Source organism: Geotrypetes seraphini, chromosome 1 (genome assembly GCF_902459505.1).
Source record: "Geotrypetes seraphini chromosome 1, aGeoSer1.1, whole genome shotgun sequence".
In the NCBI taxonomy this organism is placed as follows: Eukaryota; Metazoa; Chordata; class Amphibia; order Gymnophiona; family Dermophiidae; genus Geotrypetes; species Geotrypetes seraphini.
The window spans coordinates 486,810,813-486,829,671 of record NC_047084.1 but is presented as its reverse complement, the minus strand read 5'-3'; the positions used below and the strand labels follow the sequence as shown (position 1 = coordinate 486,829,671).

General features: G+C 42.9%; 1 protein-coding gene across 1 annotated transcript in view; it reads right to left on the bottom strand.

The window, feature by feature from the left end:
• Positions 1-18,859, bottom strand: part of SHOC1 (shortage in chiasmata 1) — a 283,884-nt gene that overhangs the window by 38,114 nt on the left and 226,911 nt on the right. The window contains exons 24-25 of the mRNA XM_033962662.1: positions 16,335-16,456; positions 3,897-3,990 (exon numbers count right to left, since the gene is read on the bottom strand). Coding sequence (XP_033818553.1) covers positions 3,897-3,990; positions 16,335-16,456 — 216 coding nt within the window. The remainder of the gene's footprint in view (positions 1-3,896; positions 3,991-16,334; positions 16,457-18,859) is intronic.

The window sequence follows — 18,859 nt, the reverse complement described above, 5'->3', positions numbered from 1 at the left end:
AACTGGAAATTCAATGCTGAAGTGTGGACATGGCCCAGCATTTACTTTCTGGGCAAAATGCTGGTAGTGGTCAGCAGAATGCTGATTTCTGCTAGATGAAATAATAATTCATATTGCATATATAGATTAAAAAATCATATTCCATATAAAAAACATATTGCACATATACAAAAAGAAATAAAAGAATATAAAATTGAGAGAGAATTCAAAACATGAAAACATATGATAACCCTCACCAAGAGATTATAGAAAGTAATGCGTGATGTGTAATATTTTTACTTTCACCGAGAACACAACACACAATCCTGAGCTCATTATTCACTGCTGAGAAAAAAAAAGCCAAAAATCAATGGCAATTTCCTTGTCTAAGGCCATTCATTCTCTGCTTCAGGGAACCCCAGTCAAGCATGATTAATTGTTTTATACATTGGTGAAGTTTCCCATTATGAAGCTATTCTAAGTTTTTTGTTTAATATACAGGGACCTGGTTCCTTTTTGTTTGCCAGCATGTAAATCTTGACTGGGGCTCCCTGAAGCAGAGAATGAATCATGGTCAATGTCAGGATCCTACAAATTGGAGAGTTAAGTTTATGACGTTTTCATAATTTTTGAAAGCTTATGACTGCACAAGCCAAAAGTGTGACCTATACAAACAATATGCTATGATTGGTCAGTGGGAGTAAAATCTTGAGACATCTCATTATGTCCCTGGGTCTCTGAGCATATATTTTTGAATTATTATAGGTCTATTGTTAATAGAATTGTGGCATCAGAAGTGATTATCTTTTGAGATAAGGGATTGTTTACATGATTTGGAACTATATCAAAAGCCTTGCTGAAATGTACCTATGCCACTCCAACTCTCTGGTCACCCAGTCAAACAAACTGATTAGATTTCACCTCTGATAAAACCATGCTATCTCAGATTCTGTAATTATTCAATTTCAGAAACTGCATGAATATATCATACACAATGTCATAAATATGTTCTGGAAGTGATAATAAAAATAGTTTGTTGAAGAATAAACTCTCTCTCTCTCATGGATGTGTCAGACTCTGGTAGAAACATTCCAGTCACATAAATCTGGAAATTTGTTTCTTTGCCCAGTCCTCCTACTAACTAATTTACAATATGCTCATGCTCTCACTAATTTATCATAGAGGTGGTTAGTTACATCTCATCATGTTCAATTATAGCATATACTGGAGCTGGTTGCCAATAAAATTAAACCTATTGCAACCCCAAAATATTACAGTTTGAGAGAAAATTGAACTGCACTATTGCATAGAATTCAGGGGCTGATGCAGAAAGCTTGTGTTAGAGCTGATATAATAAGCAAATTATTACTTAGGGAGAGCAAACTGGATGCATGCCCACACGGTTCTGCACTAAGGACAGCTAGTACTGTGTGTATGTCTGAGTATAAAAAGTAGTGGCACATAACTGATGTACTGTAATGTTATTCATACATAAATATAACCACAAAAATGTGCATAAAATTAATGCAATGCTGACATTTATGCATAGAATAAGACAGGTTTAAGTGCCGAAAAGGTATCAAAAGTGACCAGATAACCACTGCAGAGACAAAGTACAGACCTCCCCACTCCCCCAGTGATCACTGACCCCCCCCCCCACTGCCATAAAATCAAAATAAAAATGTACATGCCTGCCTCCAGTTCATCAGCACCTGGCATAGGAAAGCCTAGTAGAGCTGCACAGAGGTGGCTTAAGTGCTCCAATGAACTCTAGAATTTGAGTGGGTTATAATTGAGATTTCTCATAATAGACTGCAGCCACCTCTTAGGTTTCGACTCAGCTCCCTGAGCTAGATACTTACTGCCTCTTTTATAAAGCCGCGCGGCAACAGCCCCGAAGCCCTTTAAATCTCTATAGGCTTTAGGGCCGTTAGCGTGGCTTTGTAAAAGAGGCCCTTAGTTCCTTGCTCACCGACGTAGTATTATGCAGGTAGGCCAGAACATAGTGGCTTAGTATGAGTGCGTGCTCTCATGCCCCAAGTTGCTTGTATATGTTTTCCCACTTAGCATATAGTGTCTGAGGCTTCAAGTTGTGGTCCTTTTTGGGCTTCCAGGACTCAGAGTGGGCATGTGGCAGAGAATATCAGGTGGATTCTGTAGGCAGGTAGTTGCCACTGGCCTGGAATTTATGAGTACCAGGAGAAATGTTGCAATGCAGAAAATGGGGAACCAGTCCCGGAAAACAGGAATATGCCTGGAGCCAGGGAGAGCATAGTAGGGAAACAATCTAAGCCTTGAGAAATAGGGAGTAAGGAGGTGGGAAAACAGGACAAGAAAGAGAGAGGAGGAAGAAGAAATGAGTAAAAAGTGAATGAATGGGTAAAAGAGAAAACTAGTTGGGGGGGAGTTTAGTGTGTGGCTAGACTACAGGGAGAGATAGAGAGAAAGATATGGATGGGCTGAAGGGGGCGAGGGGGAGGAGAGACAGGCAGGACCCAAGCTCTTGATTAGGCCATGTGAGTCTTCCCCTTGCCCAATTTACCTGCCTTGCTCCTGACATTTAGATACAGGCTGGTCACTCACAACCAGCATTTTTTTTGCTGGCAAGAGGAAATTTGTGTTGAGTTCATGAATTCAGCACCCCCCAATCATTTTCAAAAGTTGGCTCCTGTGATATCAATTGATAGAAAGCTTTGGAATGAGGGAGCACAGAATGATAGTAAAAAGGGACAGCCTCAGGAGTAATCTAAAAACAAATATTTCTTTACAGGAAGGATGGTGGATGTGTAGAACAACTTCCTAGAAGAGGCGGCTGAGATGAGAACTCTACTTGAATAGAAGAAAACTTGGAGTAAGCATGGAGGATCTCTGAGGGATAGGAAGAGATTGTGGAGCTTAGAATTTGTTGGGCAAACTGGATAGGCCTTAAGATTTTTTGCTTGCTTTTACAAAACTGAGTTACAGGTTTCTACCATGGGCCTGCGCGGTAAATGCTCCGACGCTCATAGAATTCTTATTAGAGCATTTACCTCGCCAGACTGTGGTAGAAACCTCTACCACGGCTTTGTAAAAGGAGCCCTTTATGTGCTGTCATTTTGAATGTTACTATGTAAAATTGATCTACAATGAAAAGAAAATTCTGAAAACATTTAGACTGATGTACTTTTCTCTGTCCAGACATTAACAGTTCAAAAATAGGTGCAGGATAGACAATCTACTCAATCACAAAAAAACAAGAAAATCATCCATACTGTACAATATGCCAAGAGTGAAACTTTTTCTCAAAGAATAAGAGAATATAAATTAAGACTTTAACTTTTAAACTGTTGGATGAAAGAAGAAAAAGGATCTCAGAATAATTTGATTAGTAAAATGGAAAATGCCATTAACAAGGTAACCCTTTAAGAAACAGTTATTTGCTCATTTAACCTTTGATCAAAAAACCTCCTTTATATTTGAATTGTATACTTGAGTACTGAACCACAGCCCTTTTATTTTGTCCAGATTCTATCTTCATTTCAAAACTCTAAGGGCTCCTTTTACTAAGCTGCGCTAGCGGTTTTACATTGCCGCGCGCGCTACATGCTAACGCCTCCATAGAGCTGGCGTTAGTATTTTCCACGGGGGTTAGCGCGCGCTAAAACTGCTAACGCAGCTTCGTAAAAGGAGCCCTAAGTGGAAAGAATAATATATACATGTATCATAGTTGCTGGAAAAATGACTCATTGTTATCCTTGAATCAACATTTTAATGATTTGAAGTCATAAAATATATTTGTAAAGAAGGAGAAATGGTCCTCTCTAAGTGAATCCTTCCTATTTCTCTAAGGACTTCAAAACTACAGGATAGTACAATAGTGGTGTTAGGCCAAGAAAATATTGCTTACTTTGGAGGAATACATTTTTTGAAATCTTTACCTTCACTTCCAGCTCTTCTGATTTCAGCCCAAAAGGGACCAAAACAGCATAAATTAAGGCCAAATTGTGCAAAACATTTTCTTTAAGGCTGTACCTAGAACACAGAAATATTAATATCAGTACATAGTTTTAAAAGCACAAAATTTTCTCACTAAAGCTACTCTGAAGGGTGGGGGAAAGATACTGGACAGTGTTGCCCTGATTCTTTCCCATGCCCTTAACATGACTTTTCTACCCTACATCCTGCTGTTGGTCATTTATGATGGTATATGAAGGGCAGAAGAGAAGGTCTGCCATTGAGATCCACTTTCCTCTCCAATTTTAATGGAGAAAAAAATGTAAATTCAACATCGACTTAGACATTCAGTGCAGTGTTGGATGCCTTAAGTGCCACATGTTTCATTTTCAAAAGAGTTGCATGTTAGTGGGGGCCCTGTCACACATGTTGAGGGTTAAGATTCCAGTCACCCCCCTACATTGTTTATTGGGGGTGTCTAACAACTGTGAGTTCCGATGGCAAACCCGTTTAATTCTAATGGGACTAGCGGCGCTTAAATGTCTCATAGCCAAATATTGGAAGCACTCCCTGGTTCCAGATTTGAATGAATGGAGAGTGAAAATATTTCTATGGGGAAAACGGAATTATATGTGGCTAAACGTAGGGGTTATTATTTGCAGTCGATACACACCTGGAATGTTATTACTCAGAAATTAGCTTTAGAGGGGGGAGGGGGGAACATTGATCCCAATGTGTATTTACAGTGTTTGGGGGGGTAATACTTGGTTGTTTGAAATATGCATGTTATTCAGCTCTGGAGACCACCGGTGGTTGGTGGTCCTTTACTGTTTTCTATATGAGTACTTAATGTGTTGTATTGCTTGATTTCTTTGAAACTTCAATAAAAATTTAAATAGCAAAAGAGTTGCATGTACAGTATAAAACTATGTATACACTCCAACAGGAGCATAGTTTTATATATACAAGAAAAATGAGCATAGAAGGGGTGTGGCCCACTATGTACAGATGCAGATATTACAGGGCTGGGGCCATAGATGGCAGCAGATATTGGGCCCCTATATGTGGTCAGGACAATTCTATCATAGCATATGTAAATACGAAGAAAAATAAGCACTATTCTGTAACAGAGTGCCTTAATATATAACTGCAAAGGGGACATACTCATGGGTGTGTCTCCAACTTACGAGCATTACTTCTAGAATATTGTAGGTTATAGGTGTAGCTTTTCACACTTAGGCACATTCATTTATGCCTGCCATTGACATAGCATAAGTGGATGTACCTAAATGTAAGCGCCAATGCTGACTTAAGATAGTATCCTATAATGGCATCTTGGCATCCAGATGCTCAGTTAACTTTCAGCATAAAGTTAGGATGACCTTTTTTCTATCCTAACTTTATGTTAAAAAGAACAGGCCCAAGAACAGAACCTTGAGGCACACTAGATAAGGAGGATGAGGTAGTTGCAGGTTGCCAAGGCAGGGTCTGTATGCTTTTTGATATGATCATCCAACTTTTCAGCTTTGTCTCCAAATAAGTTGTCTCCATGGAAATATGCATCCGCAAGCCTCTCCTAAACTGCTGGTTCTAGATCAGACACACATAACCATTGTTTATTTATTATGTGTTTACCATACCACTATAACTGTACTTGCTTCGGCCTGTACTCGTAGACAGGCCTAAGCGGTTTACAAACTAAAGGGAAATCAGAAAGGAATGCCAATATTTTAATAAGAGTCTATGTGTCCTCACATCCATTGCAAAGAGTCTGGACACAATGTTAAAAGTGTCATAAATGCTCCCGTATAATAATGTTGCTATCTGAGACCAGCCAAGTTTCAGTTAGGAGGACAAAATGAGGGTTGGTCTCTTCCAGCCAGTCTTTGACCAATTGCGCCTTGTTCCTAATAGATCGTATATTTAAATAGAAACCTTGAAGGATTTGATGGTCAGAAGGGTCAGTGACTAATGCGTAAGTAATCTTCCTCAACGTCCGCTGTTTTTTGCAATAAGGTCTGCTAGGTTTTCGTGAAGGGAGTACAGTCGGGATTTAGAAGGGACCCCATTCAGAACAATCGTATAGAGCCCGATTTGCGGCCTTAAGAGGTACTAAACTAATAAAGCGGGTCCTTGTAAGGACTGGGATAGGGATAGTATTTAATGCATCAGCTGACCAGCTTTTGTAACAGACCCATTAAAACATGAGAGACCAGATCATATGCTTACTTAAAGGTGCCATCATGCAATAAGCGATCAACAGAGAATGAAAAAGTTATGACCTGAGTCAGACTGAACTTAAGATCCTATGAAAATCTGGGTAAAACAGATCCTAAGACATAAGCAGATCCTAAGAAAACCTGGGTAAAACCTAAGTTGGCTGGTCCATGCAGATACTAATCCAAACTGTGAGCAGTCTCTGCAGGCCCGTTAGGCAGGCCCTTTTCAAAGGGCTGAAGAAGAGCTGGTCGGGTCTTGGGGGCAGAGCCAAAGGCCCCAAAGCACGCTCCGATGGTTGGGTCGGCAGGGCAGGGAGAGAAGAAGGCGGTTGCCCTCCTCTTAGCTCTGCCGGCTGAAGAAACGATTGCGGTGCGCCGTTAGGCAGGCCCTTTTCAAAGGGCTGAAGAAGAGCTGGTCGGGTCTTGGGGCGGAGCCAAAGGCCCCGAAGCAGGCTCCAATGGTCGGGTCGGCAGGGCAGGGAGGAAAGAAGGCGGTGGTCTTCTCCTAGCTCTGCCGGCTGAAGAAATGATCGCGGTGCGCCATTAGGCAGGCCCTTTTCAAAGGGCTGAAGAAGAGCTGATAGGATTGGATCTGGGCAACAAGCATCGAGGCTTGAAACTTTTTTCTCCCAAATGAGTCCAAGGTCCTGGCTTCTCTGCTTGGGGAAGCCAAGACATGAGTCCAAATATTCCTAGCTCATTTGAGAGCAGTTTTACCACAAGAGAATAGTAAGGAAGCTGGGCCCTCTCAAATCCAGGAGCCTTTTGGATACGGCATTGAATATAAACCTTCTTAGGTGCCACCTGCACGGAGAGTGGAGTCTCTTAATTCTTTGCCAGTGTGTTCATAAGAATAGGGGTGGTATTGTGACCCCCTTCTTTGGGAGGAGACTCATAGTCTAAGACAGTGATGGCTAACCTTTTTGAGCCCGAGTGCCCAAACTGCCGCACAAAACCAAAGAATTTCCTCAAAGTGCCAGCACGTCAATTAAACCTTAATAACAAGATTTTAGTATCTAAAAACTCTTTATAAAGTTGCTTGAACTATGTAACATCATTTTTAAAGATTGGAATCTTTGTATTGTCAGAGAATCAATTTGATTCACAATCCTTTGGTTTTCATTTCATTTTATTGGCAATTTATAATGTTTTAATGATTTCATTCAATTTAATGAATTTAGGAAGAATTTGATTCAGTTACACAATATATTTTAAATTTATTATTCACATAACATGTCAAATGTATCCTGAGTAAAAAAAAAAGATAAACTTCTTAAAACTGTTAACTGTGTCAAGACTCGGTGTGCATTCCCAAAGAGTCTATACATGTTTTTTTGTAAAATTTACAATCAAATTAGAAAATAGTTAAATCATTACATTTCTAATAATATGATGTAAAGAAAACAAAAGAGCTTTCAATTAAACCAACCGTTTTTATTGGAAATTCCAGATTGGAATACAACAGGGCCATATAAAGTCCCTTTTTTAAATAACATCTTTAAATAATATTTAAATAACTTAGAAAGTGTCTTAACTGCAAACTGAAAACACTGCTTCATGTAAACATATGCATTGGGCATGCTCTGAAAAAAATTAATGTGATTTTTGTTGTTGCATGCATGCTGATAACTTGTCAATCCTTGGCTCATAGTGCGTTAATTTCAGAGCAACACATGCAGCACTCATGTCATCCGTTAATCTGTTTCTAGCATCAGATTTTATATGATTCAAAGCCGAAAACAGCTGCTCACAAGTATAGGATGACCCAAACAAAGTAAGAAGAGCAATCCCAAGTGCTTTCATGGACTTAAAATTGTCTGGCAGAGAATTCCACGCTTTTAGGATTTCATTTTCAGAACTGCTAGCAGTGATTTCATTTGTCACCCTTTCACACTCAATACGTTCAAGAGCTGCACGCAGGTCATTGAATTTACTTTTCCAGATAGAGCTTTCTTGAAATTCCAGTAGCTCCATTTCCAAATTTTGAATATCCAACCACTGTAAGCAGGAAAGATCAAGATCTTCAAATGTGGACTTTTCTGAGGAAGTTATAAATGAAAGGGTTGTCTCCATCTTACGGAACTGAGAAAATCTTTTACTAAAATTCTCCTTTGCTTCGGCTACAATGGTGGAATATGCTTTGTGGATTTCCTGGTGTTTTTTATGACTGTCCACAAATGTAGAATTATCCAAATGTATTTTTAGGTTGGGAAAATATTTTAGCTGTCCACTCTCAAGGTCTTTTTCAAAAACATGCAATTTTCTCTCAAAAGCTTTGATGTCACTAAACATGCTTTCTGCTGTTTTTCCCATGCCTTGTAATTTTTTGTTTAGTACATTAAAGTGGTTAGTAAAATCTGTAAAGAACATGAGGTTGGTAAGCCCGGCCATGTTGGTGAGTTGAGGATAGTCTTCCCCCTTTTCGTTCATAAATAGCCTAACTTCTTCCAAGCAGGCCACAAATTTCTCTAACACTCGTCCTCTGCTCAGCCACCGGACATTATTGTACATCAGTAAAGTGTTATATTGTGCCTGAACCTCATCAAGAAGGGCTTGAAATTGTCGAAAATTAAGAGCACGCGCCATGATGAAGTTCATCATTTTTGTTACATCTTTGAGGACATCGTCAAGTTTTTTGCTGCTTTCTTTGGCGCAGAGAGCCTCTTGATGTATTATGCAGTGAAATTGAATCAGTGGATGTTTTGCTTCCTTAGCAAAGAAATGAATGAATCCTGATGTTGTCCCCACCATGCTAGGTGCTCCATCGCTAGTAACTGAAACTACTTTTTCCGGACTTATGTCTAGTGATGAAAAAGCCTCCATCACAGCATTGTGGATATCTATCCCTTGTGTTCTTCCAGGCAAAGACAGCAGTTTTACCAGCTCTTCTCTCATGATGTCACCAGTAGCATAACGCAAAATGAACGCTAGTCTTGCATGGTTAGTAATATCTGTACTTTCATCCAAGCACATGGAGTAGAAGGGTGCTTTTTGTAAGTTGCAAGTAAGCTGTTGACTAACATCAGCAGCCATTCGCAGAACCCTATCTTTTGCAGTATTTCTGCTTAGCAGCATCTCAGAGATGCGCTGCACAATTTTATCCTTGTTTTGGAAATCATGGAAGAGTGAATTACTCCCAGCCAAAATTGCCTTTTTGATAAAATCTCCAACAGAGAGGGGCTTACCATGTTTTGCCATGCACAGTGAAATTTGAAAGCTGGCAACTGTAAGATGATTAGTTTTTGAAAGATAGTTGCTAAAACTAAGAGACTGGGAGTGATATTTCTTTAATTTTTCTACAAGGAACTCTTTTCTTTGAGCTAAACCAAGTTCAGCAACACTGTTATGGTTGGTCTCAAAGTGACGTTTGACACTTGATGTGCGAGACACAACACTTTCATTACACATAATACACAATGCTTTCCCACTGCGTTTAATCACTCCATATGTACTCTGTCCAGGCCTCTTGGAATGGTCTGCCACTATCTGTTTTTGCTTTTTTTGCTGTACTCATTTTCTTTGTTCAAGACTTCAAGTCTACAAAAAGATAAAATTTGTATAATAAAAAAAATCTAATGAAGTGCTGTATACAAATCTGTCCCCATAAAAAAATATGTGATTGGGGAATTTTACTAATTGCAGACATCCGTTTTGGTCAAAAAATATACTGTCCGGGTGAAAACCAGACTTGTACAACCTGAGTGTATGGGAAAAGGACTTCTATTTTTTCATTATTGGAGCCTTTGTTATTTTATTATGATGTTTACAAAAGCACTGTGAAGGGGCACATATACACTTTACTGTTTTTTGCTATATTGAGTTTTCCATAAGGTACAGCGCCGAGGATTAGTGTGTTGGTTGTTCACAGAGAGCCCAGCCCTCCTCTCAGCTTACTGAACTTCTCTATGCAATCATCATAAGCAGCTTTTTTATTTCCTCGAATTTAGCATGTCCCCCATGGAAGATACAGAGGTTTTTACAGAGGAGCACATTATTAGACACATTAACTTCCCCCCATATCCTCACCTCTCTAGCATGGGAGCACTAGGAACTGTTCCTGATTACAGATGTCACATGGAGTCACACTACAGCCTCACTGAGTACCTGTGACACTCAGTGTGAAGCTTCTCTTCCTCCTCCCACTTCCCCCTCACACACTGCCTGGCTCATAGGATACTAAGGGGAAGACAGGCAGGCTAAACATCCACTCACAGGACTGCAGCCAGCACAGGAGGATGGGCCGCGGCCCACCGGGACAATGCCCGGTCCTCCCAATGGCCAGTCCGGCCCTGTTGCCAGGTGAGCTGCAAAGTAGACACCGGCACACTCGCCTCCCGCCGCACCGCATATCTTAATTGCGGACTAGAGAGTTGCGCGGGGATAGAAATCCCACCCGTCCCCGCCAAAGTCTCATCCATCCCCACCCATCCCCGTGAGGAATCCCACCCATCCCCGTGAGGAATCCCTCCGTCCCTACCCGTCCCCGCGAGGAATGTCCTCCGTCCCCGCCCGTCCCCGTGAGGAATCCCCTCCGTCCCCGCCCGTCCCTATAAACTTCAGAAATAGTTATTTCATTTAATTATGCTACTGAATTAAAGGCTCTGGTAGAAACCCATTTACAAATAAGCAAAAAGACTTTATTAATTTGGAAATATTAATTGGGAAGAATACACACTTTGTAAACGGGTTTCCACCAGAGCCTCTTTTGTTTATAAATTTTTATCAACACAACTAATATACTACTTTATCCTGAAGCAAAAAAAAAAAGAAAAAAGAAATAGAATTCTTTTCCTACCTTTGTTGCCTGGTTTCTGCTTTCCTCATGTTCTCATTCAGTTCCTTCCATCCACTGTCTCTCTTCCTTCTGCGTCTTCCATTTGCTCTGTTACTGTGCCTCTCCCTTTCTTCCCCCTTCCAAATTGGTCTGGCACCCATCTTCTTCCCTCCGCTCCCCCAATAGTCTGGCATCTCTGTCTTCTTCCCTGCCAGCGTCTTCTCCCCACTCTCTCTTCCCCATTTCCTTTCAGCGTCCTTCTCTCCCCCCATCTTCCCCATGTCCTGTCAGCGTCCGTCTCCCCCCTCTGTCTTCCCCATGGCCTTTCAGCATCCTTCTCCACCCCCCCGTCTTCCCCATGGCCTTTCAGCGTCCTTCTCCACCCCACCCCCCATCTTCCCCATGTCCTTTCAATATCCTTCTCCACCCCTTTGTCTTCCCCATGTGCTTTCAGCGTCCTTCTCCCCCCCCGTCTTCCCCATGTCCTGTCAGCGTCCTTCTCCCCCTTCTGTCTTCCACAAATGCTTTCAGTGTCCTTCCCCCCCACCCCGTCTTCCCCATGGCCTTTCAGCGTCCTTCTTCACCCCTTTGTCTTCCCCATGTGCTTTCAGCGTCCTTCTCCCCCCCCCCGTCTTCCCCATGTCCTGTCAGCGTCCTTCTCCCCCTTCTGTCTTCCACAAATGCTTTCAGTATCCTTCCCCCCCCACCCCGTCTTCCCCATGGTCTTTCAGTGTCCTTCTTCACCCCTTTGTCTTCCCCAGTGCTTTCAGCGTCCTTCTCCCCCCTCCTTCTCTCCCGCCCCGGGTGCAGCACAGCTGGCCAGGTCCCCTTACTTTTGTGGTGCTTCCGCGACCGACAGACCGACAACAGCCCCGGTCTGACAAACCTCCCTGCCCTTAACCGCGAATCTAAATTTCCTTCTTACAGCTGCTGTAAGAAGGTAATTTAGATTCGCGGTTAAGGGCAGGGAGGTTTGTTGGACCAGGGCTGTTGTCGGTCAGTCGGGTTAGCTCCACAAAAGTAAGGGGACCTGGCCGGCTGTGCTGCACAAGGGGCGGGGCGGGGCGGACCGCCCCCTCCCTTGGTAGCCACTCGAGCTGCGAGGCTACTCCTCCTTACCTACCCTGCCTGCAGCACAGAACCGAACGGAAGTCTTCCCAACGTCAGCGCAGACATCGGAGGGAGGGAGGGCTTTGTTTACCGACGTCAGCGCTGATGTCGGGAAGACTTCTGTTCGGCTCTGTGCTGCAAGCAGAGCAGGTAGGGAGAAAAGCCGCGCGACTTAGTACATCCAGCCCCGCAGGAACCCCGCGACCCTCGGAGGCGTCCCCACGGGATCCCCGCGACCCGTGCAGCTCTCTATTGCGGACCTTCCCGCATTCCAGCTGCAAGGCCTTCGCGTGCCACAGCTGGCATGCGTGCCATAGGTTCGCCATCGCTGGTCTAAGAATTCTAACATCTCAGCTTTAGGCTCCTCCTCTGTTTCCAACTTAAATGGGACAGCCGAAGCCATCTCCTAACAAACCCAGTTAGTGATGGATCAGATGGGATTCAATAAAACTCCTCCTCTGAGAAGTAGGGTGGATCATCATCTGAATCCCAAGAGCGGTACCACTTAGAATACTCCTCCAAGTCAGAGTGCCTCTGGCTAGTGGAACGACATTCACACTTCCTTCCAATGATCAACCACTCTCTCTGTGAAGAAATACTTTCTGGTGTAGCCATTAAATTTTCCGCCCCTGAGTTTGAGCGGGTGCCCTCTTGTGGCCGAGAGTCCCTTGAGAAAGAAAATATCATCTTCCACTTCGACACATCCCGTGAGGTACTTAAATGTTTCGATCATGTCTCCCCTCTCCCTACGTTCCTCGAGAGTGTAGAGCTGCAATTTGTTCAGTCTCTCTTCGTACGAGAGACCCTTGAGCCCCGAGATCATCCTGGTGATCATCCGCTGAACCGATTCAATTCTGCACACATCTTTACTGTAATGTGGCCTCCAGAATTGCACACAGTACTCCAGATGAGGTCTCACCATGGCCCTGTACAACGGCATTATGACTTCAGGCTTTCGGCTGACGAAACTTCTATTGATACAACTCAATATCTGCCTTGCCTTAGATGAAGCCTTCTCCACTTGATTGGCAGTTTTCATGTCTGCACTAATGATTACTCCTAAATCTCGTTCTGCTGAAGTCCTAGTTAAAGTTTCTCCATTCAAGAAGTACGTCTTGCATGGATTTCCGCTTCCGAGGTGCATGACCTTACATTTCTTAGCATTGAAGCCTAGCTGCCAGGTTGACAACCAACTTTCCAATGTAAGCAGGTCCTGCGCCATATAATTCTGTAAACTGCATTCACTTACTATATTACATAGTTTGGCGTCATCGGCGAATAGTGTTATTTTACCTTGAAGCCCTTGAGTCAGATCCCCTAAGAATATGTTGAAAAGGAGTGGACCCAGGACCGAGCCCTGCGGCACTCCACTGGTCACCTCCGATGTTTTAGAGAGGGTACCATTAACCACCACCCTCTGAAGTCTGCCACTCAGCCAATCATTGACCCAAGCAGTTAGTGTCTCTCCTAACCCCATCAATTCCATTTTGCTTAGCAGCCTGCGGTGTGGGACACTGTCAAAAGCTTTATTGAAGTCCAGGTACACGACGTCCAAAGACTCTCCCAAGTCCAACTTTCTTGTTACCCAGTCAAAGAAGCTGATGAGATTGGATTGGCAGGACCTACCCTTGGTGAATCCATGCTGACTGGGATCCCGAAGATTCCCTTCATTCAAGATCGTGTCCAATTTGCTTTTAATTAGTGTTTCCATGAGTTTGCACACTATTGATGTGAGACTCACCGGTCTATAATTCGTAGCCTCTGCCCTGCAACCCTTTTTATGCAGAGGAACGACATTAGCTAATTTCCAGTCCAGGGTAACTTTCCCCTTACTTAGGGAGAGATTGAATAGCTCAGCCAACGGTTTCGCCAGGACATCGCTCAATTCTCTGAGCACTCTTGGGTGCAAATTGTCTGGTCCCATGGCTTTGTTCACCTTGAGTCTTGCCAGTTCACTGTAAACTTCACCTGGTGTGAACTCAAAATTCTGAAACGGGTCTTCTGTGCTTTGTGTTGCCTTCAACTGGGGACCGTGTCCCGGTGCCTCACAGGTGAAGACTGAGCAGAAGTATTCATTCAGTAGTTCGGCTTTATCGGAATCTGCTTCCACGTAACTTCCGTCCGGTCTTCTAAGGCGTACTATCCCGCCTGTGTTCCTTTTTCTGTCACTAATATACCTGAAGAAGGATTTGTCCCCCTTTTTAATGTTTTTTGCCAGAATTTCTTCCACTCGAAGTTTTGCCTCCCTAACTGCCATTTTGACCGCTGTAGACCTGGTCCTATATTCTACCTTTGCCTCTCTTTTCTCCGTGTGCTTGTAGGAGAGAAACACTTTTTTCTTCTCCTTAATGAGGTGCGAGATCTCCACGGTGAACCATTGGGGTTTATTGTTTCTTTGTCGTTTATTTACTGATTTTATGAAGCGACTAGTTGCTTCATGTATGGTTGATTTCAGTGTTAACCACTTAGCTTCTACATCATCGGTCTCCGCTTGGTCCTGCAGCGTCCGATGGACGAAATCTCCCATGCGTGCGAAGTCTGTGCCCCGGAAATTGAGTACCTTTGTTTTCGTGTTTGATCTAGGGAAGCCTTTCCTAAGGTTGAACCATACTATGTTGTGGTCGCTGGAGGCTAGCGTATCTCCTACTGAGACCTCTGAGACACTTTCCCCGTTGGTGAGTACCAGGTTGAGGATCGCCTGGGCCCTAGTGGGCTCCGTTACCATTTGTTTGAGACGTGCTCCCTTTATGGAGGTTAAGAGCCTCCTGCTACCGCTGGTTGTTGCTGAAAATGAGTTCCAGTCTGCATCAAGCATATTGAAGTCCCCTAGCAGTACAGCTTCTCCTCGTAGAGTGATATTCTCTATGTCTTCAATTAATTCTGCGTCCATGTCTTCCAGTCGGGTTTTCAGGATTTCCCCAATGAATATGCATTGAAAGCAGTGTACGCAAATAGATCACATGCATATTCATGTGCCCTCGAGGACCGGAGTTGCCCACCCCTGTTCTAAACTATATGTAGAAGCCAGGGCTGAAGTAAAGTATGTGTGGGCAATATGGTCCTACAAGGTGCAAAATAAGCAGGGGACTCTAAAACTATATGGGCATAGGCTGCAGGATAGAGTGCCTCCCTTCCTTCCTCCTGCCCCTTCCCCCAACACACAGTACAGAATCTCTACCTGTACCTTTCCTACCCCCTCTGTCCCAGAATCCCCCTCTTCAAAACTTCCATTTGCAGGTAAGCACAGCAATGGTACACGGAGCCTCCTGGCAAGTATGTTCCAGGCATTTATGAGTCCTGTCCCCTTTAACACATACTTCCTCTTCTGTTGCTGTGTAGTCAGGATCTGGCAATGGCTGGATGTGCTTGAGCAGGAGGCTCCACCGCGCATTGCTATGCTTGCTAACATGATCTTTTACCTGCAAATGGAAGGTTTGGTGGACTCTGGTGGGGTGATGCCATGGTATGTGATTGCATGGGGCACAATTATAGCTTGCTACAGCCCTGGTAGAAGCCAGAACCCTAGTGGTAATACAATATTATTGTTAGAGGTTTTAGCGGCCATTTTAAACAGACCCATCATTGAGGCAGAAGGGAGTGGACTCTCTCGTTCCACTAGACCCCATAGGCCCTCAGTAAACGCAGGAAGTGAGTCAAGAGTTGGGAGCACTATTTACAGTGAAGGAGGACTTGGAGTGAGTTGAGACTCCAAGTGGGGGGCTTTTGGCACAGGAGGATCACAATTGGCATGGGGGGTGTTAGCGGTTGGGAGAAAGGGGGGGGGGGAATCAGAGGAGCTTTACCATGGGGGAATTTGCAGCAAGGAGAGTTTGCAATCTGTGGAGGGCAGTTTGCGGAGGGTAGCTGGCATCTATGAGAAAGCTAATATCAGGAAAGAGCTGCCTCGGGTGGGGGGCAGCAGGATTTACAGCTGTCTCTTACAGCAGGCACTAGATGTGTCTCAGGGCCATTGTAAATACTAATATCTATCTTTTCAAAACAGACATGAATTCTCTATGTAATATGGGGAATCTACATCTATACTGTACATCAGTTCAGACCACTCCCTTTTCCCACCCTAACCAAGCCCCCTTGATATCTGTACAGAGCATTTCCATGTGTACCGTAAATAGTCATGTTCTGAAATGGCATTTAAACATCTGGGCTTCTCCAGACATTTAAATGTTGCCTTTTACATGTGGGGATGCTTTTAAAATAAGGGCATGAGTATGTTATTGAATTGCTTTGATCTTATGTCCAGTAAATATTGCTTCAAATTTTGGTACTTATCAATGATGCAGGGATGTCCATTCACTTACTCTGAATCCAGTCTTGCCTTGCAATACAAAATGATCCAGCAATAACTGTACTGATTTGAAAGTGCAGCTAGCCTCAAGATGATATTATCCAATGACTTCTCAAGATTCAGTTCTTCCAGATTCTGAGAGAAAATTGTTAAACACATCAGTTCATCAAGCTTTGCCATATACTGTTTTCTAAATGTGTTGTGATGCATTGGCTTGTACTATTTCTGCATAAACTTTCTTTGCAGACCTCAAAGGTGTAAATTCTGAAAAGGTCATTGAAATTTAAGCTGTGAGATGATGCACAGTAGTGTGACTTCTACATATAATGTCAGTTCCACACAGAACCACTTTTATAGCATACTAGCATAAGTACGCAGCTCGACACCATACTTTAGGTGTGAACACTTATGCCAGCCAAATGGCTGGTATAAATGCTCATGCTGTAACTGCTAGTATTTTGTAACCCACAGGATTAACTCTTAGATGTACCCCTGACCTGTCTATCCCCCTCTGTGCAGACCCCACCCATTCAATCAAACATTTCAACCAATTCAATAGGAAGTCCCTCATCCAGATCTCCATTTCAGTAAAAACTGCATTCCAAAATGTCTTTTCAAGGAGACAGTACCATCACTTATGGATATAAGTCCCCTCCTCCATGCATATCTTCCAGTATCTGGTAGAAACATTAGGGAACATTTTATTTAAGTATGTGGGAGCCATATTGCACTGTAATAGTATTTTCTTCTTTACGTCTTTCAGAAATAGTTAGCTTAGAAACTATTCTTGCCATACCTGCTCTTTGAGGACAATACCTAGATCCTTTTCCACTCAACTACATAAGGGAGCTTATAAAAACCCTTCCCCAATAAGATACCATAGAAGTTAGAAATCAGACCCCTTGTTCTCAGTTGGGTTAACCACAATTGTTCTAAGTTAGTAAGCTCCCTTTCCCCCATTGTTGACCATTCCTTCTGTAGTAAGCAGTGTTTTATTCTTAACTATAAAATTCCCTAGCTGGAACTCTATGTTCCTTCTTTATTTGCATAAAAGATTTTACTCGACCATGCTTCATGAATTGTAGAAAAGTTTATTCCAAATCATTGCAAATCGACTGCTTGGATATCCTCTCCTTTTCCCTTATTACTAACTAATAAGGGTAAGAATCTAAATAACTTCCCATCTATTCTCTCCTGAGATCTCATTCACAAGTTAAAAATATGTAAAGTATAGGAGTTCCCTGGCTGAATATCGGGCAATATGCTTACTACATATTTGGAAGACTTCTATGATAGGCCCTCTTTTTAGAAGTTCATATACAGGTAAAATGTTACATTACATTAGTGTTTTCTCTCCCGCCAATACCTTTCAGTTCTAGGCGGTTTACAAAAAGAGTTGGCCTGGGCATTCCCAGGAAGCTTACACGTTGAGTTGATAGAGTAAGCTTACATGAATTGAAGACTAGCATGAGCCATGGGTTTGGAGGGATGGTTTATAAAATTTTTGATTAGCTCATTTGACAAATTTTTTGAAAAGTATAGTTTTCAGTTCTTTCCTGAATGTTTTGTAGTTGGTCGCCTTGGTCAATGCATACACGTGTAAAACCTACAGTATTTTAGAAATCCTACTATGTACACATGTTCTGTTTGTGTTTACCTTGAAAGGTGGCATAAATTGGGTGGTCTATGGGCGGGTTGAGGGTAGGACTGACATTTACACATATATTACCCACTGTAGAAGGGGAATACACATGTACAAGATTTGCACCTGACCTATCTCATGAACATGTTGTAGCAAGATGCTCCTTTGGGGGAGGGGGAGATAAGGCTGCACTTTCTCCTGCCTGAACAAGCATCTTGCTAAAACATGTTTGTGGCCAAACTCCCCTCCAAGAATCAGCTTCCCCCTCAATCAGAACCCCTCCAGCCATACCCCTCCAGGCATCAACTCCTCCTCTAGATCAGAACCCGCCTCCCCCCTGCATCACTGCTCCTTGATCAGAATTCCCCCCCCCCAGCACCAGCTCCCCATGTTCAGAACCCCCTTGGTATCAGCTCCCCTTCATACTCCCCTGGACCATCCTGTTATCCATTTCCCCCTCAGAACTCAACCAGCCCATCCCCTCTTAAATTTTCTCCTATCCCAAATGGCAAGCCCCTCAAAACTGTGCTGAAATCTCCTCCCACACATACCCCATGCATCCCCAAACCTCTTACTCACTCTTGAGGGCTACCAAGAGAGGACCCTGATGGGGAAAAAATGTCACTTATGACCTTTGTACAAAAATACATTGAAGCAATAATTGCAATAAACTTTAATAGTAAATTTCCATACTCATACTTAACACATTACTAATCAAAACTTTCAACAGTTTTCAACATCTTTCACCTCTACAGACTCCATATTATGTATACAAATACAAAGATTGCAAAATCACATTGAAGCGCTGAAAAATGTGAAAATGTTTAAAACTATTAAAAGTTTTGATGCCAGAAAATTTTGATCAGTGGGGGGGAGGGGGGGATTGATGCCAGGGT